General features: G+C 36.5%; 1 protein-coding gene across 2 annotated transcripts; it reads left to right on the top strand.

Moving 5' to 3' along the window:
* Positions 1 to 833: 833 nt before the first annotated feature.
* Positions 834 to 23,441, top strand: LOC138327817 (transmembrane protein 144-like). 2 transcript variants are annotated; one of them, XM_069274211.1, is made up of 12 exons: positions 834 to 3,044; positions 5,544 to 5,720; positions 6,063 to 6,182; positions 6,960 to 7,059; positions 7,740 to 7,820; positions 8,275 to 8,368; positions 10,922 to 10,999; positions 11,898 to 11,992; positions 12,993 to 13,090; positions 19,558 to 19,720; positions 20,667 to 20,775; positions 22,435 to 23,441. In XM_069274211.1, exons 2-12 carry the CDS (start codon positions 5,567 to 5,569, stop codon positions 22,546 to 22,548), a joined length of 1,206 nt encoding a protein of 401 aa, XP_069130312.1. In that variant the 5' UTR covers positions 834 to 3,044; positions 5,544 to 5,566; the 3' UTR covers positions 22,549 to 23,441. The 2 variants fall into 2 exon arrangements, with proteins under 2 accessions (XP_069130312.1, XP_069130314.1); XM_069274213.1 differs by having other exon boundaries at positions 835 to 3,044; positions 11,904 to 11,992.
* The last annotated feature ends 271 nt before the right edge of the window (positions 23,442 to 23,712 follow it).

The following is a 23,712-nucleotide window of genomic DNA, read 5'->3' as shown; positions in this document are numbered from 1 at the left end:
AACCGATTCGACTGGGGTAAACATAAGATAATCCACAATCGATTGAACTGTGGTAAACAAGATAATTCACAACTGATTCAATTGGAGTAAACACAAGATAAATATAATCTACAATTGATTCAAATGGATAATCCACAATCAATTCAATCGGGGTTCGGCCTATACAAGATAATAACAATATATTTAATTGGTTGGGGACATAGGTCACGACTCTCCATTAGATAAAGCGCTCTGTTCTTCATAAGATGCATTCCCTACAGATATCTTGATCAAAACCAGGATAGTTATCAGAGCAGGAGTAGAAAATCGTGAATTGAGATGAGATACTGTGATTGATCAAATAGGGGCTGTTGAGGTAAGGTGTGTTCTGACATACTGTATTGATACTAGTCCTCCACCTCAGGCTTCGAGCTTACATTGACATCCACGATAATCCACAACGGTTACTGCCCTGGAATACGTCATAGTAAAACTGTGGGCAAACTATCACTGTCGTCATATCAACCCCTGGAATACGTCATGGTGAAACTGAAGGTATGCTATCACTGTTGTCATATCAACCCCTGTCTATGTCATAGTGTTAACGGTTACTCCCATGGAATACGTCATAGTAAAACCGAAGGTATACTATCACTGTCGTCATATCCTCCCCTGGACTGTCGTAGTGTTTTTGGTTACTGCCCTGGAACACGTCATAGTAAAACTGAAGCCATACTATCAATGTCGTCATATCCGCCCCTGTCTATGTCATAGTGTTAACGGTTTCTCCCCTGGAATACGTCATAGTAAAACTGAAGGTATACTATCAAAGTCGTCATATCCACCTCAGGACTATGTCATAACGGTTATTGCCCTGGAATACGTCATAGTAAAACTGAAATCATACCATCAATGTCGTCAAATCCGCCCCTGGACTTTGTCATAGTGAAACTGAAGACTGTGTAAAACATATGAGACAGATAGTTTGGTCCTGTGATATACATCTGGTACATCGTGGTTGACTGTTGGGCGTTACTCCCTACATATTTTCAAATCAAGGAAGACTAAAGGTATGCGATTGGTGTTTTTTCACCTGAAATGCCTTCAGTTTTACTATGACATAGTCCAGTGGTAAGTATTACGATAGTCATAGTAAATCCTGGGCCCAGTTTCAGGAATAAGGAATTCATCAAATTAAGGATTATAGATTTTATGGGAGGCTCTTTTAATTTATGTAATGTTTTCCTATGTGTAATGTTAAGTTAAGGAATGTTCATGAACCTGGGCCCTAGAATATCGAAGTCGCGGCAATTGTGATGCTTCTTATACGAGTTCAAGTTATTGTTTTCAAAACGTTAAAGACGTTGTGAGTCTTTGATTGCTTTAATCTCTTTTTTTTATCAACGTGACTATGATTATCTTAAAATATTCATGTCATATGCGGCTAAATAGTTAAACATTCTAAAACACACATTTTCTTAGATTAAATATGAGTTCCCGCGCATTTATGTTCAATTTACATTCCCTGCAAACACATTGTATTTAATGCGGGTTTGAACCATTTGTGAAGTAATTTGGAGTACAAGTAATCTGCCCGTCTAAATTTTTACGAAAACGTTCATGGTCTTATCGACGAATATTCTAGTTCAGATCCGAAATAATATTGGCGTCTTGTCAAACGTCTGAAGACCGGTAAAACGTCTCAACAAATTCCAACTCTTGTAAATCCTGAGTCTGAATCCATGGCTACATCTGACACTGAAAAAGCTAATTTGTTAAACGACTATTTCTGTAACATTACACGTTTAGATGATAGTGACAAAGAACTACAATATTTTCCGTTAAGAACAGCGAATACATTTGATAATTTGATATTGCATGACAACGAAATCTAAGATGTGTTAGATTCATGATAAAATTAGTCATCACATGTTGAAATATGCTTCTAATACTGTGTGTAAACCTGTAACATTGTTGTTTAACTTCCCTTAACCAAATGTATATATCCAGATGTATGGAAAATTGCAAACGTTATGCCATTATATATACAAGAAAAATGATAGATACTCTCCATCTAACTATAGACCAATATCTTAACAGTAGGGAAAGTATTTGAGAGAGTTATATTTAAACATATGCATAACTTTTTGTTAGAACATTCTCTGTTCTCTGTTCTCAGCATCAGTCAGGATTCATGCCTGGTACAAAATTCTAATGAAAAATATCCAGCCTTTTCCAATATTGGTGACAGAAATACAAATATTGTACATAAAAAGTTAAGACGTCGATGTAGACAGTTAAATTTCCATTTATTTCGTGTAAATACAATCAATAGTCCAAATATCTGTAGTCATAAGTGTGAAAATGCCTATCATTTTTTCTTCCAATGTAATGTATGTGAATGGCAGAATTATTTTACAAGATAACTTAAGAAACTTGAATGTTTATATGTAAATTGAAAAGTTTTACTAGGTGGCAGCGAGCTATATGCTGGTCATATAAACCACAGTATTTTCAGATACGTGCATCAATTTATAAAGTCCAGCAAAAGATTTGATTTTATAAAAATGTAAATTTTGTATTTAATGTTATTAATATTGTCTATGTCTATTGTCTTTTGTCTCGTCACTGTATGTTAGCAGAAGGCTTTTGTAAGTTGTAATAACCTTATCCCTGTGTCTTTTGTTTTGACAATAACATATGTTTAAACTAAACAAGTAATCAATAGTTAAGGAATTATCTTGTATGTATTGTGGGATTTCAAATAATTCTGAGAAAGATGCATATTTTAGAATTACACTTCGAGTAAGTTGGTCGATTCGGTATTAACTTAAAACATATAACTTACACAACACTGAAAAAGAAAGACGTGTGTTTGCAGAAAAATGAAAACTAAATACGTGAAACCCATCTCAGTTTTGGTGTCATTCACAATCTGTGTGTAAACCACTAAATAAGTTACAGTAGAGATACTGCTTACTGATCATGTGAGGATGGATGGTGTACCCGGCGATATCTTACAATGATAATAGACACAGGTAAATACCATGAGATAACGGAAAGCGGTGAGTACAATTTGTCAATTCTTTTCTTATAGAATATAATGTTCAAATTAAGATTATTGTACTGTGTATTAATCACAATGTGTTTTATTGCTAACCAAACATGTTCTCACTGAAACCATCTTACTGCTAGTAATTCCGTATAAGATGATAGAAGTCAGATATGTGTCAGAATACGTTTCGTGTATTGTTATATATATCGTTTGTGTACATACATGTAACCTATATGTTATATATACAATGTACAATTAATCCACAACATGTCAAGCCTTTCCTTATAAAATATTATTTGCAAATTCATCGTGATTTACAATTGTATTAACACCATGTATTTTATTGGTAAATCAATTTGTTCTCTTACTAGAATATGTAATAGCCTGTAATTCGGTGTTAGATAATAACTCATAAGTAATCATTATGTGTATATATTTGTTTGTAGACTAGGATATTTGGGATAACTGAACCTGTATTAACATGTCATAATTGAAAACAGATTAAGGCTTCATTTTATTTCTCATAGTTGTTAACTATCGCCTCATATACTATTTTAAAAGCATGAAACATTTGATGGTCGAATCTTGTATTTAAGATGTAATTAATCGACCTTCAATGTATTGGGATTATATCGGAGAACAGAAACATTTTATATCAAGTACATATATGTAGTTCATATCAGGTTACATGGCTCTGCATGGAGTGATCTTTGACAACTCTGAGCGTCTGATTTAATTAGAGTGAAGTTTTATTAGAGTGAGATGCATACTGATACACCATCAAATCATTACCCAGCGTGTCTACATTGGTTAGTCATGTGTCTTAACTGGGCGAACATTTTCACATGTTGTTTTCCTTCATTTATCTATTGAAAACCAGAAGTTTTGATTTATCTGTAAAAATCATTCAAATGGACAGACATGTATGATGGCCTATTTTAAATATTATTTACAACACACCATTTATGCACCATAAAGTCTTGTTTTGTTATGTTTAGAAGGAAACCTACCTTCTAAAATCACTTTACAATTACTATAAAAATGTACAAGAGTGAGAAATGAAATTGAAGATGATAACTTGGTCTGAACGATGTACCAATGATTTTGACAGTACTGCCAAAATTCATTTTCAGCTGATTTTTTTTCTGAAATAAAAACCTATGTACATGTATTGTAAGTATTATTATTCTCAAAATATTGATACCTTCTTGTGGTGAAGAAAACATTAAAAGCATGTCTTGATGCTTGAGTATGAAAATTATGACACTTATAACTTTAATTATATAATTTAATATTTATATATATATGAGGATATAGGATAAATATGAAGACTGTTAAAGGGACAATTCAGTCTAAGGGAACATTAAAATTTGTACATATATCGGAAAAAACCAGTTCTAATGGAAATTAGATCAGTCGGTTTTACTGTCATATGCCTGAAAAGCCCACGGTGGCGACATGTGTGTGAAATGTTCAGACTCGCTCGCTGTCCGCCATTACATATTGTGGTCAAAAATCTTGTATGCCGAACCCTGTCCCTTGCTAAAAGTAATGCAAATTTGTCTAGAACTGCTCAAAATGCTCTGACAGTAGTGTTTACCTTATTAGGTGTATTGTCTTGCCTAAAATCATTTTATCACCTTTTCAATGGTTATGTAGTTCATTTGTTTAACGTGCGTGACTTTGGCTTGGGTATGGGTACAGCGTCCACATTGTACCTGCTTAATCGTATTGATCAACGATTTGATATTTCAACGATATTAATTGAAATACTTAACAATGTCGTGGAATTTGTCAATGTTTTACGTTATATGTTTCACAAGAAATGTAGAATAATAACTGCAAAGTGGTTGCGATAGAATTGTGCTTCGTAATATGAAAAAAAAACCCATTAAGTTACTCTTCATGATTCGTCAAAATCAAGTTTGTCATGATGAGATAATCTAGTCATTGAAACTTCGAAATAAATTGTTGCTTATTTGAAGGCAAATAGTAATTTGTCGATGTAGGTTTTGGTTCCTTTTTAAAACTGACCTCAATTTGAACATCTGTCATTATCTTATAATAGGTATATAGCTATATAAAATAATGTTTGACACACATGTATGTATTCTGAAGATGGGTTCCCTTGTATTGTACTCAAGTATTCGATCTTCGTAAACCTATTTTTGTAGTTTTCCTTGGTTGCGTAGGAGCTCTGCGTTAATTTGTTAAAGTACGTACTTTGCAGTATAAACAGTTTCAAACTAGTAATTTATCATTTTGTATCTTTTATGGGTTTGGAATAATTACTTCAGCTTTGGATAACTCTTTTATACTACATTTTACCTGACATTAACGAAATTACATGACTATATACAACCAAGAGAAAAATAGAGAAAAAAAATTATGAAAACACTTAAAGAATGAAATACGCGGGTACCCATCTTTTTCCCATATTAGGATCTTAAGAAGTGAAACATGTATATATCCTGTTATAATTATTTTCGTTGCTTCATTTCCCATTTAGTATAGCACTGCCCGATCTCCACCATGTCGAGCACGACCCTCTTTCCTATTGGAAACTCCACGGCGTGTACCAGTACCGACACTCTCGCTCCAGAATGGGGATACATTGCAGCACTGGTAGCCGTGGTGTTCTACGGCAGTAACTTCGTCCCCGTGAAGAAATATGAGACTGGAGACGGTAATTATTTATCAGCTGTAAAAGATGTTATCATTTACACAAACACAATATTCAGTGTGTCCCTGAACATCCCGAACTTGATAACAACTGTGGTGTTACGCGACACACTGATAAGTGAAACGTGTGTATTTATTGATCGGTAAACAAACTGGTTTTATCACATTTTAAAATAAATGCTCACTTATTTGCGGTTTTTTTTCAAAATCTCTTTCGGAATAACATATGACGGACACATATGTAGCGATGTAAACCATTCTTTCTTTAAAGAAAGAACTTTTGACTGATAGGTTTTGATAAAGATGTAAAATTAGTTATGATTGGCTGATTTAATTCTGTTGTTAGGGATGTTCTTCCAATGGGTGATGTCTAGTGCCATCATATCTACTGGCATTGTGATCCAGCTGATACGACAGAGTAAATTCTATCCTCTCGCCATGATAGGGGGCGTGTCGTGGGCGACAGGTAAGATAGTGGGCGTGTCGTGGGCGACAGGTAAGATAGTGGGCGTGTCGTGGGCGACAGGTAAGATAGTGGGCGTGTCGTGGGCGACAGGTAAGATAGGAGGCGTGTCATGGGCAACAGGTAAGATAGGGGGCGTGTCATGGGCTACAGGTAAGATAGAGGGCGTGTCGTGAGGACAAGTGATAGGGGTATGTCGTGGACGATAGGTAAGATAGGGGCACGTCTAAATCAATATCCAAAATAAAATGTCATCAAATGAACTTTTATTTAAAGGCAAACTAAACCAGATCAAACTTATCTTTGACAAAAGAATTATGAGGAGGGCGCCCACCTATGTCACTCAATGAAAATAGTGGGGTTTTTTTTTGAGTCTTTTTTCTTTGTTTTCCCCTCTTCATTTGAAATATTGAATGTACACAATAAACTTCGCATAAAGTTTCATAAATAAGTAAACAAAACAGAGGAAAATGTGCATTTTCTGTATGCGAATCAGCGGAAATTACAAAGATGATTTAACCAAATGGTCCACACGAATAAGCGTTACGTCCATCGACGAATTCCGATAATTCCTGACAATACACTACTAACATCCAATGAAAAAGAAGCTAATACTGCGTATGGAATTATATTGAGTCCATGCAAAAAGCTGTACTGGGTAATTGCTTCGTCTCGTTTTCGCCTTGGCTTTGGCCAAAATATTTACGTATCACCCGTGTAAAATCTCTATACAATTTATTATACCTAGTGTCAATAATGTCATTGTTCCATTTTTGCTAGGAAACATAACGGTGGTACCCATCATCAAGACGATCGGTATGGGTTTAGGGCTGTGTATCTGGGGCATGTCTAACCTGCTGAGTGGATGGGCAACTGGAAGGTACGGCACTGGGATAATGGGAGCAACTGGAAGGTTCGGTACTTAGGGTAATAGGGACAAGTGGAAGGTATGGAACTGGGGTAATTGGGACAACTGGAAGGTACGGTACTTGAGTTCGTATGGGGGGCAACTGGAAGGTACGAAATTGGGGTAATGAGGACAACTGGAAGGTACGGCAATGGGGCAATTGGGCAACTGGAAGGTACGGCACTGGGGCAATTGGGGCAACTGGAAGGTTCGGTACTGGGGTATTGGGGGCAACTGGAAGGTACGGTACTAGGGCAAGGGGGCAACTGGAAGTATGACACTGGGGCAATAGGGGTAACTGAAAGGTACGGCATTGGTGCAATAAGGGCAACTGGAAGGTACGATAATGGGGCAATAGGGAGTGATAATTACCTTTAAGTGTCTGAGGAGAGCAATATCTTCCCATTAAATGTCTTTGAGAAGTTCAATTCAACCTATTAAAAGTGTCTTAAGAGCGAACTTTTCATTAAGTGTCTTTTTTTTACCATTAATAACCTTTCATAAGCACATTTTTTACCATAAAGTTTTGAATAGCTATATGGAAAGTAAAATTAAATCATCTAATCTATTAGAAAAGTCGCCAAATTTTGTGAATAATAACCTTTTTGATTTGATTTATATTTAATCACAACCACCAAAACTTACCTTTACAGATTTGGATTGTTCGGTATAACACCTGAGGTTCCAGAAAAAGTAACACTGAATTACATAGGAGTATCTCTTGCCGTATTCAGGTATATCACCGAGGTCTGAGCAGAATATACTTAGTATCCTCAAGGAGATGCACATGTTTGGGTAAAGCAATAAAAGAAACAAAGGTTAATCTATGTAAAAATGATTATTCTCGTATTCCCGTTTTGCATACTTACCTTGCGGGTTGGCTTCCATTGTGACGTCATTGTTTGTGTGTTGAAACTACCGTCATTTTGATAACGTTACGCTCAAAACCACATGACGTCATAATCATTCTCTACTCACACAGGCAGATAACTTTTTAGTAAGCAAATACAGAATACTATTAACATAAACGATAATATCTTACCACATTGAAACTGTGAACGATAATAACTTCTTACGAATTCATGCAAACCTAGAATTATCAGCATAGCTTTGAAGGGGAACCCATTACACAACGCAGTTTTATAGAATATTTTTTTTGGAAAATATCCCATTATATGATATTTTCAGTGCTTTGATATTCGCTCTGATAAAAAATGAGCTCCACCCTATTGGTGAGGATAGCGATGGCTCAGAAGACGAAAACAGACTTCTACAAGATAACGTGAGTACAATCTATTTATAGAGGAGTCCAGTTCCTAACATGTGAAAGGTCGTTTTTCTTTTTTAGGTCACCTGAGACGAAGTCTCAAGTGACCTATTCTAATCGCCTTTTGTCCGTCGTCGTGTGTCATGCGTCGTCCGTCGTATGTCCGTAAACAATTTACATTTTCGACTTCTTCTCAAAAACCGCTGAAGCAAATTTAATGAAATTTTGCAAAAACCTTCCAAGGCATAAGGCCAATCAAAATTGTGAATTTTATGGTCCCCACCCCCCAGGGGGCTGTGGGAGGGGCCAAAAGGGGTAAAATTGACTGTAGTTTCAAAAATCTTTTTCTCCACTCACAGATGTGATGGAATCAAATACTCTTCACAGATAGAAAGGTCTAAATGTCTTTACAAAATTGTGAATTATACGACCCTGGGGTCTCAGGTTTCCCCTTCGGGAGGGGGTTAAGTTTACTATAGATTATATAGGGAAAACACATTTTTGAGCATTATTTGGTCATTTGTAAAAGGAAATAAGTCAAATGTTGTCTGTATTATCCCTATGAAATGGCAATTGAATCCTATTAACAAATTTTCCATGACTGACTCCCAGGGGCCTTAGGGATGGGGCCAAAAGGGGTCAAATAAGCTAAAAATAATGTCTTAAGGTCCTTTACAAAAATTGTGAATCATGTGACCCTGGGGTCTCATGTTTCCCCCTGGGGAGGGGGTCAAGTTTGCTATAGTTTATATAGGAAAAACACATTTATGACTGTTACCTGCTTATTTTTCATAGAAAATTAGTCAAACTTGGTTAGAATTATTAGCCTGAGATAGCATTTTATCTTCATATACATATTGGTCCTGGCCGACCCCCAGGGGCCTTAGGGGCGGAGCCAAAAAGGGTCAAATAGGCTAAAAGATTTGATGGAACCAAATACTCTTCATGAATTGAAAGGTCTTAAGGTCCTTTACAAAAAATTGTGAATTTCATAGCCCTGGGATCTCAGATTTTCCCCTGGGGAGGGGGTCAAATTTACTATAGTCTTTAAAGAAAAAACATATTTATGAACATTATTTGCTTAGTTTTAATAGGAAATGAGTCAAACTGGGTTAGAATTATTAGCCTGAAATAGCATTTTAACACCATATCCATATTGCTCCTGGCTGACCCCCAGGGACCAGGGGGGCGGGGCCAAAATGGGTTGAAATGGCTAAAATTTCAAAATTCTTCTTCTGAATTCATATGTTTGATGCAACCAAATAATCTCCATAGATTAAAAAGTGAAATTTATAAAATCACTGACACTGACTGACTTCTAGTTTGGTTTTGTTGTTTAACGTTAGCAAAGCAAATTGGAATTTTAAGCATAAGGTTTGGTAACATAATACACTAACTATTAAAATGAAAAACAAAAAAATAAAAATTTTAATACGGAAGTTCGACTTTAAAGTTTATTTTAATTCTTAAATAATTTTTATAGATTTGAACCAACTTTGTAATGCTCTTTCTGTAGAAGTACTCAGGTGACCGTCAAGGCCTCTTGGGCCTCTTGTTTATAGTATACAATTGTAGATGACAAACACGTTCATTAGATTAAAATTATCCATTATATTAAAACTACGGATATATATCATTTTAAGTGTAAAATTACGTAATACAAAGTTTACCATATAAAGTATAAGACGGATATACAGAAACGCCTGGAAAGGTACCTTGTAAACAACATCAGTAAAGTCCATTGTAAAAAGTTGGAAGAAATATTCACATAGAATGGAACAGGAATTTCCCTGAACAATATAAAACAAGGCGGCCGGTATGTAGGAGAGTTGGTGGGAAAAGAAATGTTACAACAAAATCTTTAATAGGCACTACAGCTATTATACAAGAAATAGATTTACAGACGTTATCCGTCCATTATTGTCCGTGGGCGAAATACACTTTGTATAGTGTACACTTTCTGTAATATGCAAGTTTAATTTGCATTTATAGTAGGAACATGACATTGACATCGTGAATGGAGTATAATGACTACTTCCACTGTCTATGTAGTGCCGTGCAAATAAAACTCATGTAATTGTTATATTGAGTACATCCTGGTAACGAGTGCATTAAGACCGCTTATACATTTTTAGGTCATCCGACCATTGTCATCATGCACCGTCCGTCGTCGTGCTCCGTCCGCCTTGCGCCGTGCGTAAACTTTTCATTCAAACGACTTCTTCTCAATAACCGAAAGGCCAGGGTACTAATATTTTGCCTGTAGCATGCTGGGATGAAGTGATACCAAGTTTGCTCAAATGAATGACCTTGACATTCATTCAAGGTCACAGGGGTCAAAAAGGCTAAAATCTTTAAACGACTTCTTCTCCAGAACCAAAAGGCCTAGGGTACTCATATTGGGCCTGCGGCATGCTGGGATGAAGGGCTACCAAGTGCCAAATAAACAACCTTGACCTTCGAAGGTCAAGGTCACGGGGGTCAAATAGGCTAAAATCTTTAAAAGCGTTGTATTGTACCAATAGTCAGATGACCGTTAAGGCCGATGGGCCTCTTGTTTATTTTTAGTTACCAAACTATGGAGCGTCTGCTGAATCTCTCTATACTACCACAAGTACACAGGATGTAGTCTTCAATAAGAGGAGGGTGAGCAGTCTTTATCAGTCGTTTTTTTCTGCTTTTAGTGTTTTCTTGTTTTTCTTTTATTTATTGTTATGTTATTGTTTTTCAAAAGCAGCAAATTTTGTTTGATTATATAAAAAATGCAATTGATACACTTGAAATTAAATTATTAGGTAGGGAAATGACTATTTCCATAAAACGATTATAATTTAGTGTTTATTAGGTTGGCTGAAACATGCTAGGTTAGCTTCCTATCAAGAGCTGATGCCTGCATTTTATCTATCTATATTGTGATATATGATATTGTGTATATTGTGTATTGTGCGATGAGTGTTTGGATGTATTCTATTTATATTGAGATATTACAGATTTTTCTCTCATACCTACATGTGTAATAATGTACAGGGCAATTCACTCATATCGCCTGAGACTGTATTGAATGGCTACCCATGCAAAAAAGCATCGTGACGTCACATCGTTAACAAAATTACTATTTCTAGGTACCATTTTAACAATTCTTTTGGAAACTAGGCTAGATTTACATTAAAAAATACAAACAACGGGAATTGAGTTGAAAATATCACGCAATTTTCACATATGGAGAATTGACTTGATTTCTTTCGAAAATGTCGGACAATCATAGTTGTCAAATTGCAATAAAACGTCGAGGTATGAGAGAAAAGTACTCTTTTCTCTACCTCGGGTTTTACTACATTTTGTGATCCTCGAGTATAATATCCCTATCCTTCATATCCACATATGAAAGAGTCTTATAATCTGCCCTGATAACGTAATACTTTCCCAGCTAGGGGACATAGTTGGTCTAGACATAACCATAAGTGTTTCTAAATTATTAATGATATAAATCTTACATGGTAACTGAATTATTACGATATTATGACTACGTTATTATAAATGTAAGTTACAGGGTAGCTCAGTAAACAGGGGAGATACACAGGGAGGTGATGAGGAGGATTCCTTCATTGGCAGATTATCACCGACAAATAAAAGAATTCTGTAAGTCACATTCGTCAATATCATTTTCGATATCCCAGGGGTTACTATCACTGTCGTTATATCCACCACTGGATTACGTCATAGCAAAACTGAAAGTTATTTGGGATTGGTTGTGGTTGTTTATGTCAAACTCTAGGTCACTACCTCTACTTGTGAGGTGTTGGTAACCATGCAGGTGTTTTTCCGCCTACTTTCTCAGCACGGGCTTGGGGTAGGCTAAGGCGGAGTATGGGATGGGGTACTGTAGTTTGATAATCAGTAATTTCATGTACATCTAAAAATTCGATTGATCTCCAATGATGATTGACAAGTTGTTATCACTATAACGTTTTGAGTTTTACTAAAGCATTGTCGAGGGACAGATATAACTACAGTGATTGTAACCCCTGGAGTATCAAGGATAGGAGTCTTTGTCTTTAGTGTGGAATATCTTCACAATTTGTTTGCCATAGAATATGTTTTTATTGATTAAATGCCACGATTGGATTAATGAAATATCATGAGAAACATTTGCAAATATATACACGTTTGTTTGCAGACATTCACCCTTCATAGTTTCTACAGAATCAAAATAGTGTATTATTTTTACTGATTGGCTATAACTTATTCCAAAATGTTTCAATATTGAATAAATAGATATTTGAAAAAGTCAGCAGCCATTTGCAAATGACATCAAGAACATTTAATACTTTACTGTGAGAAAGAACATTAAAGCCGGTTAAATCATCTCAAAAGAATATCCAATAAATGTAGCACTACACCATCGATATTGACGAGAATTAGTTAACAATTGGTCATCAACCAGATATAACAATTCAAGCGTACATTCAGTAGACTTTTCCGACATTGATTTTATATGTATTTGTTGAATATTTGCGTAAGTTGTATACTCTTATATATGATATATAATTTATGAAATTATCAGATTTATTTGAATTGTTAATTATCCACTGGTGACTGAGTCGACAAACGACTGAGCTAAAATTATTTGTTGTTTCAGTGGAATCCTGCTGTCACTTATATCTGGAGTGTTATATGGACAGATGTTCACCGGAGCAACAAGAGTACAAGATAACGTCAAGGATGCCAGTCAAAATGGTCAGTAGCGGTCCAAGATACCTTATATATGTTGCCAAAATGGTCAGCACGTTAGCAGTCCAGAACACCTGTTATTATAGGTTATCAAAATGGTCAGTAAGTTAGCGGTCCAGAATTCCTGTTATAGGTTGTCAAAATGGTCAGTATGTTAGCGGTCCAGAATACATGTTATAGATTGTCAAAATGGACAGTTTGTTAGCGGTCCAGAATACCTGTTATAGATTGTCAAAATGGTCAGTATGTTAGCGGTCCAGAATACCTGTTATAGGTTGTCAAAATGGTCAGTATGTTAGCGGTCCAGAATACCTGTTATAGGTTGTCAAATTGGTCAGTATGTTAGCGGTCCAGAATACCTGTTATAGGTTGTCAAAATGGTCAGTATATTAGCGGTCCAGAATACCTGTTATAGGTTGTCAAAATGGACAGTTTGTTAGCGGTCCAGAATACCTGTTATAGGTTGTCAAAATGGTCAGTACGTTAGTGGTCCAGAATACCTGTTATAGGTTGTCAAAATGGTCAGTATGTTAGCGGTCCAGAATACCTGTTATAGGTTGTCAAAATGGTCAGTATGTTAGCGGTCCAGAATACCTGTTATAGGTTGTCAAAATGGTCAGTATGTTAGCGGTCCAGAATACCTGTTATAGGTTGTCAAAATGGTCAGTATGTTAGCGGTCCAGAATACCTGTTATAGGTTGTCAAAATGGTCAGTATGTTAGCGGTCCAGAATACCTGTTATAGGTTGTCAAAATGGTCAGTATGTTAGCGGTCCAGAATACCTGTTATAGGTTGTCAAAATGGTCAGTATGTTAGCGGCCCAGAATACCTGTTATAGGTTGTCAAAATGGTCAGTATGTTAGCGGTCCAGAATACCTGTTATAGGTTGTCAAAATGGTCAGTATGTTAGCGGTCCAGAATACCTGTTATAGGTTGTCAAAATGGTCAGTATGTTAGCGGTCCAGAATACCTGTTATAGGTTGTCAAAATGGTCAGTATGTTAGCGGTCCAGAATACCTGTTATAGGTTGTCAAAATGGTCAGTATGTTAGCGGTCCAGAATACCTGTTATAGGTTGTCAAAATGGTCAGTATGTTAGCGGTCCAGAATACCTGTTATAGGTTGTCAAAATGGTCAGTATGTTAGCGGCCCAGAATACCTGTTATAGGTTGTCAAAATGGTCAGTATGTTAGCGGTCCAGAATACCTGTTATAGGTTGTCAAAATGGTCAGTATGTTAGCGGTCCAGAATACCTTTAGCGGTAGATACTGTTGTTGTCAAAATGGTCAGTATGTTAGCGGTCCAGAATACCTGTTATAGGTTGTTCAAAATGGTCAGTATGTTAGCGGTCCAGAATACCTGTTATAGGTTGTCAAAATGGTCAGTATGTTAGCGGTCCAGAATACCTGTTATAGGTTGTCAAAATGGTCAGTATGTTAGCGGTCCAGAATACCTGTTATAGGTTGTCAAAATGGTCAGTATGTTAGCGGTCCAGAATACCTGTTATAGGTTGTCAAAATGGTCAGTATGTTAGCGGTCCAGAATACCTGTTATAGGTTGTCAAAATGGTCAGTATGTTAGCGGTCCAGAATACCTGTTATAGGTTGTCAAAATGGTCAGTATGTTAGCGGTCCAGAATACCTGTTATAGGTTGTCAAAATGGTCAGTATGTTAGCGGTCCAGAATACCTGTTATAGGTTGTCAAAATGGTCAGTATGTTAGCGGTCCAGAATACCTGTTATAGGTTGTCAAAATGGTCAGTATGTTAGCGGTCCAGAATACCTGTTATAGGTTGTCAAAATGGTCAGTATGTTAGCGGTCCAGAATACCTGTTATAGGTTGTCAAAATGGTCAGTATGTTAGCGGTCCAGAATACCTGTTATAGGTTGTCAAAATGGTCAGTATGTTAGCGGTCCAGAATACCTGTTATAGGTTGTCAAAATGGTCAGTATGTTAGCGGTCCAGAATACCTGTTATAGGTTGTCAAAATGGTCAGTATGTTAGCGGCCCAGAATACCTGTTATAGGTTGTCAAAATGGTCAGTATGTTAGCGGCCAGAATACCTGTTATAGGTTGTCAAAATGGTCAGTATGTTAGCGGTCCAGAATACCTGTTATAGGTTGTCAAAATGGTCAGTATGTTAGCGGTCCAGAATACCTGTTATAGGTTGTCAAAATGGTCAGTATGTTAGCGGTCCAGAATACCTGTTATAGGTTGTCAAAATGGTCAGTATGTTAGCGGTCCAGAATACCTGTTATAGGTTGTCAAAATGGTCAGTATGTTAGCGGTCCAGAATACCTGTTATAGGTTGTCAAAATGGTCAGTATGTTAGCGGTCCAGAATACCTGTTATAGGTTGTCAAAATGGTCAGTATGTTAGCGGTCCAGAATACCTGTTATAGGTTGTCAAAATGGTCAGTATGTTAGCGGCCCAGAATACCTGTTATAGGTTGTCAAAATGGTCAGTATGTTAGCGGTCCAGAACACCTGTTATAGGTTGTCAAAATGGTCAGTATGTTAGCGGTCCAGAATACCTGTTATAGGTTGTCAAAATGGTCAGTATGTTAGCGGTCCAGAATACTGTTATAGGTTGTCAAAATGGTCAGTAAGTTAGCGGTCCAGAATACCTGTTATAGGTTGTCAAAATGGTCAGTATGTTAGCGGTCCAGAATACCTGTTATAGGTTGTCAAAATGGTCAGTATGTTAGCGGTCCAGAATACCTGTTATAGGTTGTCAAAATGGTCAGTATGTTAGCGGTCCAGAATACCTGTTATAGGTTGTCAAAATGGTCAGTTGGTCAGTATGTTAGCGGCCCAGAATACCTGTTATAGGTTGTCAAAATGGTCAGTATGTTAGCGGTCCAGAATACCTGTTATAGGTTGTCAAAATGGTCAGTATGTTAGCGGCCCAGAATACCTGTTATAGGTTGTCAAAATGGTCAGTATGTTAGCGGTCCCAGAATACCTGTTATAGGTTGTCAAAATGGTCAGTATGTTAGCGGTCCAGAATACCTGTTATAGGTTGTCAAAATGGTCAGTAGTATGTTAGCGGTCCAGAATACCTGTTATAGGTTGTCAAAATGGTCAGTATGTTAGCGGTCCAGAATACCTGTTATAGGTTGTCAAAATGGTCAGTATGTTAGCGGTCCAGAATACCTGTTATAGGTTGTCAAAATGGTCAGTATGTTAGCGGTCCAGAATACCTGTTATAGGTTGTCAAAATGGTCAGTATGTTAGCGGTCCAGAATACCTGTTATAGGTTGTCAAAATGGTCAGTATGTTAGCGGTCCAGAATACCTGTTATAGGTTGTCAAAATGGTCAGTATGTTAGCGGTCCAGAATACCTGTTATAGGTTGTCAAAATGGTCAGTATGTTAGCGGTCCAGAATACCTGTTATAGGTTGTCAAAATGGTCAGTATGTTAGCGGTCCAGAATACCTGTTATAGGTTGTCAAAATGGTCAGTATGTTAGCGGTCCAGAATACCTGTTTATAGGTTGTCAAAATGGTCAAAATGTAGTAGTTAGCGGTCCAGAATACCTGTTATAGGTTGTCAAAATGGTCAGTATGTTAGCGGTCCAGAATACCTGTTATAGGTTGTCAAAATGGTCAGTATGTTAGCGGTCCAGAATACCTGTTATAGGTTGTCAAAATGGTCAGTATGTTAGCGGTCCAGAATACCTGTTATAGGTTGTCAAAATGGTCAGTATGTTAGCGGCCCAGAATACCTGTTATAGGTTGTCAAAATGGTCAGTATGTTAGCGGTCCAGAATACCTGTTATAGGTTGTCAAAATGGTCAGTATGTTAGCGGTCCAGAATACCTGTTATAGGTTGTCAAAATGGTCAGTATGTTAGCGGCCCAGAATACCTGTTATAGGTTGTCAAAATGGTCAGTATGTTAGCGGTCCAGAATACCTGTTATAGGTTGTCAAAATGGTCAGTATGTTAGCGGTCCAGAATACCTGTTATAGATTGTCAAAATGGTCAGTATGTTAGCGGTCAAAAACACCTGTTATATGTTGTCAAAATGGTCAGTAAGTTAGCGGCCCAGAATACCTGTTATAGGTTGTCAAAATGGACAGTTTGTTAATGGTCCAGAATACCTGTTATAGGTTGTCAAAATGGTCAGTATGTTAGCGGTCCAGAAAACCTGTAATAGGTTGTCAAAATGGTCAGTACGTTAGCGGTCCAGAATACCTGTTATAGGTTGTCAAAATGGTCAGTATGTTAGCGGTCCAGAATACCTGTTATAGGTTGTCAAAATGGTCAGTATGTTAGCGGTCCAGAATACCTGTTATAGGTTGTCAAAATGGTCAGTATGTTAGCGGTCCAGAATACCTGTTATAGGTTGTCAAAATGGTCAGTATGTTAGCGGCCCAGAATACCTGTTATAGGTTGTCAAAATGGTCAGTATGTTAGCGGTCCAGAATACCTGTTTATAGGTTGTCAAAATGGTCAGTATGTTAGCGGTCCAGAATACCTGTTATAGGTTGTCAAAATGGTCAGTATGTTAGCGGCCCAGAATACCTGTTATAGGTTGTCAAAATGGTCAGTATGTTAGCGGTCCAGAATACCTGTTATAGGTTGTCAAAATGGTCAGTTGTTAGCGGCCCAGAATACCTGTTATAGGTTGTCAAAATGGTCAGTATGTTAGCGGTCCAGAATACCTGTTATAGGTTGTCAAAATGGTCAGTATGTTAGCGGTCCAGAATACCTGTTATAGGTTGTCAAAATGGTCAGTAAAATGTTAGTTAGCGGTCCAGAATACCTGTTATAGGTTGTCAAAATGGTCAGTATGTTAGCGGTCCAGAATACCTGTTATAGGTTGTCAAAATGGTCAGTATGTTAGCGGTCCAGAATACCTGTTATAGGTTGTCAAAATGGTCAGTATGTTAGCGGTCCAGAATACCTGTTATAGGTTGTCAAAATGGTCAGTATGTTAGCGGCCCAGAATACCTGTTATAGGTTGTCAAAATGGTCAGTATGTTAGCGGTCCAGAATACCTGTTATAGGTTGTCAAAATGGTCAGTATGTTAGCGGTCCAGAATACCTGTTATAGGTTGTCAAAATGGTCAGTATGTTAGCGGTCCAGAATACCTGTTATAGGTTGTCAAAATGGTCAGTATGTTAGCGGTCCAGAATACCTGTTATAGGTTGTCAAAATGGTCAGTATGTTAGCGGCCCAGAATACCTGTTATAGATTGTCAAATTGGTCAGTATGTTAGCGGTCCAGAATACCTGTTATAGGTTGTCAAAATGGTCAGTATGTTAGCGGTCCAGAATACCTGTTATAGGTTGTCAAAATGGTCAGTATGTTAGCGGTCCAGAATACCTGTTATAGGTTGTCAAAATGGTCAGTATGTTAGCGGTCCAGAATACCTGTTATAGGTTGTCAAAATGGTCAGTATGTTAGCGGTCCAGAATACCTGTTATAGGTTGTCAAAATGGTCAGTATGTTAGCGGTCCAGAATAATACCTGTTATAGGTAGTTGTTCAAAATGGTCAGTATGTTAGCGGTCCAGAATACCTGTTATAGGTTGTCAAAATGGTCAGTATGTTAGCGGTCCAGAATACCTGTTATAGGTTGTCAAAATGGTCAGTATGTTAGCGGTCCAGAATACCTGTTATAGGTTGTCAAAATGGTCAGTATGTTAGCGGCCCAGAATACCTGTTATAGGTTGTCAAAATGGTCAGTATGTTAGCGGTCCAGAATACCTGTTATAGGTTGTCAAAATGGTCAGTATGTTAGCGGTCCAGAATACCTGTTATAGGTTGTCAAAATGGTCAGTATGTTAGCGGTCCAGAATACCTGTTATAGGTTGTCAAAATGGTCAGTATGTTAGCGGTCCAGAATACATGTTATAGGTTGTCAAAATGATCAGTATATTACCGGCTGTGAATACCTTTCATAGGTTTACCTTTAGCCTATAACGACTAGCCATGACCCCATTTTTCATTATCTTCCTATCACGCATCCATTGGTGTTTTGTGTACCTGTATGTGTGCCTGAATTTATTAATTGTAGTAATGGTTTGATAACTTTACACAATGAATTTAGTCGGGATTTGAGTTGATAAACTTTGAGTTACTTTATAGACTTATTCATAAAGATGAAACAAAAAAACCTGACCGTGCTCAAAATAATCATCGAAATAATATATTGAAGTTAATCCTGATATCTCTTACCTGTAATTCCACGTTTGCTGATGATTTAAAGAAATTAGCTTATCACGCTTCCGTATCAACCATTCAGAAACGACGTTATAAACGGTGACGTCAATGTTTACATTATGTTTTTTTTACAGCCAATGAAAATGCTTGTCATAAATAAAATTAAATTCATTATTTCGATTGACATTTCAAAAAATATAAATATGATTCAAATGGTATAGCAAGATCAGACAATTTTAATAGAATGCAGACAAAGCATTGAAATAGTTTGTTTTCATCTTCCTTTTGTTCATGAATTTTGCAGGCTTGGATTACGTGTTTGCCTGTTTCTGTGGAATTTACCTGGCCAGTACAGTATATTACTTCATCTACTTGATATTAATGAAGAACCGTCCTCGCGTTTATCCCAAAGTTATCCTCCCCGGCATCATTTCCGGTGTCATGTGGTCCATCGCCACAGCCTCGTGGTATGTAATACGTCACTTTTCATTTCTTCTGTTTGGCGTTTTTGCGGTTAGGTATAACGTTGTATAGCAGCAATCGTTATAGAATTGGTACTATCATTAAAGGGACAATTCAGTCTAAATGAATATTAAGATTTGTACATATATCACAAAAAACCCAGTTCTAATGGAAATCAGATCAGTCGGTTTTACTGTGATATGCCAGAAAAGCCCATGGTGGTAGTGTTCAAACTCGCTCGCTGTCCGCCATTACACATTGTGGTCGAATATCTTGTATGCCGAACCCTGTCCCTTGCTGGTAGAGTAATCATACTTTTGTCTAGAATTGCTCAAATCGCTCTGACAGTAGTGTGTTTACCTTATTAGGTGAATTGTATTGCCTAAGACTTCATTTTATCACCTTCACAGTGGTTAAGTAGTTCATTTGTTTAACGTGCGTGACTGTGACTCGGATATGGGTACAGCGTATATATTGTACCTGTAATCATATTGGTCAACGATTTGTAATTACAACAGTATCAATTAAAATACTAAACAATGACGTGGATTTTGTTAACAGTTTAGGTTATATGGTTAATAAGAAATGTACAACAAGACATTTATGCCATATTTTGCTTCTTGGTTATGTAAAAGTATTATCCTGAGTGAATTGTCCCTTTAATCATTTAGGAGCATACTCTGCAGTAAAATCTTCCCTCTGTCGACTGTGTTGAAATTGGGAACGGGTTATACAACGTACCCTTTAAAAGCATTTATAGATTATAAAAAGCGACATAGTCGGGAGATAGTGAAAATGAACGTAAATGAAAATATTTCAATGGGGCATTGAAAGAAATTTTTGCTTTATGTCAATTAAACATATACATAACATATATAAGTTTTTAAAATGGTCCTCTTCATTACATTATAACACATATTTTGACAGATCGATGTTGTATTTGTTGATCAGGTTCCTGGCCAATAAAGTACTATCTAATGCTGTGGCTTTCCCCATTGTTACAACGATTCCAGCCGTTATAGCGTCAGTATGGGGCGTGTTTGTCTTCAAAGAAATAAAGGTAGTCAGTCGACAGCGTTTTTTATAACTTTCCTAACCGGTTCCAAGCGGTCGGTTTATGATATGTTTATCAAAGAAATTAAGATATTAGTTAAGAAGTCTTCTGAAACGAGTAAGAATGGTTCAATGTCAAGATACCGTGATTGTCGTCATGGAATTTAAATGTGGTATCCATGGCGACTTCTTATGCATTCTAAGGTTAATGGGTTCACGTATAGCACGTGTTTAGCTTTAGAGAAACCAGAGTAAGCATTCAGGTCTTTTTCTGTCCTTCCGAGACTGTTTTAGTAGATAAACAACATGATAAACAACATGCAATGTACATTTCAGCTTTTTCCCCTTACAACTGATCTGCTACTCCTACGACTAAGCAAATTGCAAATACTTTTTATATAGTAAAAAAAATCCATAAAGCTAAGAAGAAGGCTACCCACGAATCAAACACAATTGTCTTTAAAGCCAAGTGGTCAAGCCTGTCGGGCAAACTGTAGAAATTGAAGACAGGAACGTGGCCTAAATACACAGATAAACGTGTAGATTCACAGTGCAAGTTAGATAATAGCCTCTATTTAGTTTATTTTTTTTTAAATTTTCATTATATATTCTCTCCTCGATGAAAACACTTTTTAACGAGATATCATTAAAGAAATGATTTCAATATTACAAGGAGACAATAAAATACCGCAGCTTCCAAAAGCATACAGACATTCATGATACATATTGCATTCAGAGAAGGCCGTCCATGACCTTAGCTGTTAATACTTGAGCCTAATTAATCAAATTTTCTAAACTTTATTGTTATTCGAATGATTTAATACTGTCACAGTTTGATGCTATCTGTCGTTTGTGGTTAATTCCTTTCACTTTGTACATTCTTAGCTCAATATAACGACTTTTGTTTGTCATCAGACGTCTATTATGTTGTATCTCCATTGATGATTGATAAACATTCATTGTTTCCAGGTTATCATCAAACGTTATCGCTTTTCTTTCACGTGTTCACCTTTATTTATTTATACATCCGGTTGTTGCTAACATCCTGTCATTGTTTATACTGTACAGTTACATTAGCCATGTATAAATGATTGCAAAGACATAATAGTTTTAGCCATACTTTTTTAAACTGACATAGTATGCAGAAGTCAAATGATCATGTAGAAGGAATAATAGGAAAACAAATGTATCAATACATGTATTTCAATCTTGCTTTAATATGCAATGCTTATTTGATTAACTTTTTGTCATCAACACGTAATATAATAATGGCGTCGCTGTTTGTAACAGTCTCTGAGTGACTGATATAATGCATAATGCTTTTATAATTTCTTAGAAAAGATGCGAGTTCCTCAAGAAATCATAACACACACATTTTCATGGTACAGAGATATAGCCGGTTATTTTCGTAGCGATGCTATTTTCGAGACTTCGTTTGCCATCTTTTTGGTCGCAAAAAAAGTCAAGAAATAATAGTAATAGAAAATCATAGCCCAAACGCGAAATGTAATTTGTGAAAATGATTAGAATTTCTCACAATATTCAACTCACGAAAATAACCGGCCAGACGATGAAACAGAATTCGTGTTCTCTAAATTAAGCTGTTCGAAAAATATGTGAATGTTTACTTTATCAACACGTATTTAGTATTTTTCTTTGTTTGCAGGGAGCCCGGAACATTAGTATCCTTTTGGTTGGCTTCTGTTTTAGCGGTGGAGGTGCGATATTGGCAGGCCTTTCAAAGGGTGGTGGAGGAGACAGCCTTCCAAAATGCTCCTAAATCTTCTTTATCATGTATATGCAAATTACAGTTACCTGATCTTGCGTGTATATAGTTATTGATACTGACATCATATGTTTACGAGCATAACGTCATATTTTTTTCTGAGAAAAGGATGTGTTATTCGCTCACAATATAATGACGTCACAATTACTACATATACCAGCAAGGGAGGTAAATCTGCAATATACAAAGACGGAATAGACTATTTAGCGTAATCCAGTTTTAACAGAAAAGAATTTATTGTTTTGTGTGGTTAGCGCAATGGTAAATTGGCACCATTGTGATAATTGCTATCTTAACGACATTATAACAAAAGCGCACTATCACAATAATATCTTAGCTAAAAGTACTACAATACATATAATAATGTATGATAACCTTTTAAAGTATTTATAGTAGGTTTTCCTGTTGTATTTTAGTTGAACCTAGTGACACTTAAGTATTTATATTAAATCGAAATAAAAAATCTTCGATTTTTAATATATGATTTCTAACTCCATATGATGTACATTGGTTTCACATTTTTTTACAATTGACATGTTTCTAGCCATTGTAAGGAAAGTTGTCAATTTACCTGCGATGATCGATAGGAATCCAGTTCTAATTATAAATAATTAAATAATCGATTAATAGACATAAATGAGTTTCCGATTGAATTTGACCCATATTTGTTCACTTCTAATCACGTGTCTATAAAGACACGTGCATTATTGTTATGAGAATGATTATAATCACATATAGACATTCCCGATGCGATGGAAAGGTTCAGTGACCTCCGATACATTTATGTCCGATCGGGCAGACAAAACTCCTACTGGCTGATAGTCCCTACAATGTGCAAGAACTTTTGCATATATACCACTGTTTCTATTAAAAACATGACAATTCTATAGTTTGTTATCTTCTTTATTTCACATAAATCGTCGTCGTCATCTTATATCGATCATGATCTTCCGGAGCCCCTGGTTCCATGGTGTTCTAATATTGATACCAGGTCCTGATCATGTTAGTCGGATTGTGACCTTTATTGGTATGACCATTGTCATCGATAAATCAAATAACACTAACGCTTACACCAACACTAACACCTACACCGAAACTAGCATTTACACTAGGACTAACACTATAACTGACGCTAACACAAACGCTAACACTTATACT

Source organism: Argopecten irradians, chromosome 7 (genome assembly GCF_041381155.1).
Source record: "Argopecten irradians isolate NY chromosome 7, Ai_NY, whole genome shotgun sequence".
Lineage (NCBI taxonomy): Eukaryota > Metazoa > Mollusca > Bivalvia > Pectinida > Pectinidae > Argopecten > Argopecten irradians.
Note: the sequence above shows the minus strand (reverse complement) of the source record. Positions and strands in the feature narration are given on the sequence as shown.

Bases quoted from the DNA above. Each gene is read 5' to 3' on its own strand.
- LOC138327817 (XM_069274211.1), top strand. From the start codon at position 5,567: ATGTCGAGCACGACCCTCTTTCCTATTGGAAACTCCACGGCGTGTACC. The intron at 6,183-6,959 runs GTAAGATAGTGG...CATTTTTGCTAG, and splicing joins GGGCGTGTCGTGGGCGACAG to GAAACATAACGGTGGTACCC. The intron at 8,369-10,921 runs GTGAGTACAATC...GTTTATTTTTAG, and splicing joins ACAGACTTCTACAAGATAAC to TTACCAAACTATGGAGCGTC.